Here is a 996-nt window from a genome sequence, read left to right on the forward strand (position 1 = left end):
AGAACACAGAGCTTAATGTGATCTCTTTGGAGGCTGTTATATAGGAGTACCTAAGTCTGTTTGATCCAACAAAGGCTTTATGCATGTTTGGAATAGAAATGGTAACACCTCCAAACAGGTGATTATCCATATCAAAGAGAAGGATACTCCAAAGCTTACTACCAAACTGTATAAACAAGATTCTCTTGTTTTTGAAGTCTGCAATAACAAACAAATGCTACTTCAACAATTCTGCATCTTCTTCTGCAGGAGCAGCGGTAGTCGTACTGTCGTCAAAAATACTCTCACTGAAAAGATTGGGGAACGAAACGTGCAACTTCACTAATCGTTAGAACACACAAATTAGTACTTACAACCCAAAGCACGAATTATTCCAGAACGATGAGAATTGATTCCAATGCTCTATTCATAAACAATCATAGAATCTATATACTTGAAGCCAATACCACATAGCATCACAATGTTGTTGTTCTGTCATTCCTTCCTTCTTCAACATCAAGAACTTTCCAATAAGTTGATATGTTGTAGTGATCTAGATTCAGTACACAGACAAACCTCTTACATGTTCAGGACAATTCTTTAGTATTTCAACTGCCTTATCCTTAATTCCAGGCACCTATGATATCATGAAGGTCAATATCTTGTACCGAGTCCAACGAAGCAACAGTATCAGCCTCAATGAATGCAACAAGGGCCTTTTCTCCAATCTTACTTTTCTTAGCATCAAATCCGTCAGCCATATCTAAGTAATAGAACAAAGAATAGACTTCAATTAATCTTTCCAAATACCGCGGTTTTCCCAAGCAATCACCAGATTGGATTCTAGACTAATTGTTGATTAGTAGTAAGACTGTATTAATGATATCAGAGTTGTATTTGTTTTCTTATCTGTGATTACATCAATAGATAAGTGATATATAAGTTGTTCTTAGTCCTCTACTGGTTTGATTTGAATAATGGTGATATTGGATTCTACTACATATAATGTATGTTTCT

The 996-nt window shown here is 35.5% G+C and overlaps 1 protein-coding gene across 1 annotated transcript; it reads right to left on the bottom strand.

The window, feature by feature from the left end:
* Window positions 1-217: 217 nt before the first annotated feature.
* On the bottom strand, window positions 218-740 carry JH06_5681 (hypothetical protein; the record flags this gene model as incomplete). The annotated part of the gene is made up of 5 exons (XM_014669168.1): window positions 218-321; window positions 354-402; window positions 434-532; window positions 563-616; window positions 648-740. 5 exons carry the CDS (start codon window positions 738-740, stop codon window positions 218-220), a joined length of 399 nt encoding a protein of 132 aa, XP_014524654.1.
* Between the last annotated feature and the right edge of the window lie 256 nt (window positions 741-996).

This window comes from Blastocystis sp. subtype 4 (genome assembly GCF_000743755.1).
Source record: "Blastocystis sp. subtype 4 strain WR1 chromosome Unknown seqid_0992, whole genome shotgun sequence".
NCBI classification, from domain to species: Eukaryota; class Bigyra; order Opalinata; family Blastocystidae; genus Blastocystis; species Blastocystis sp. subtype 4.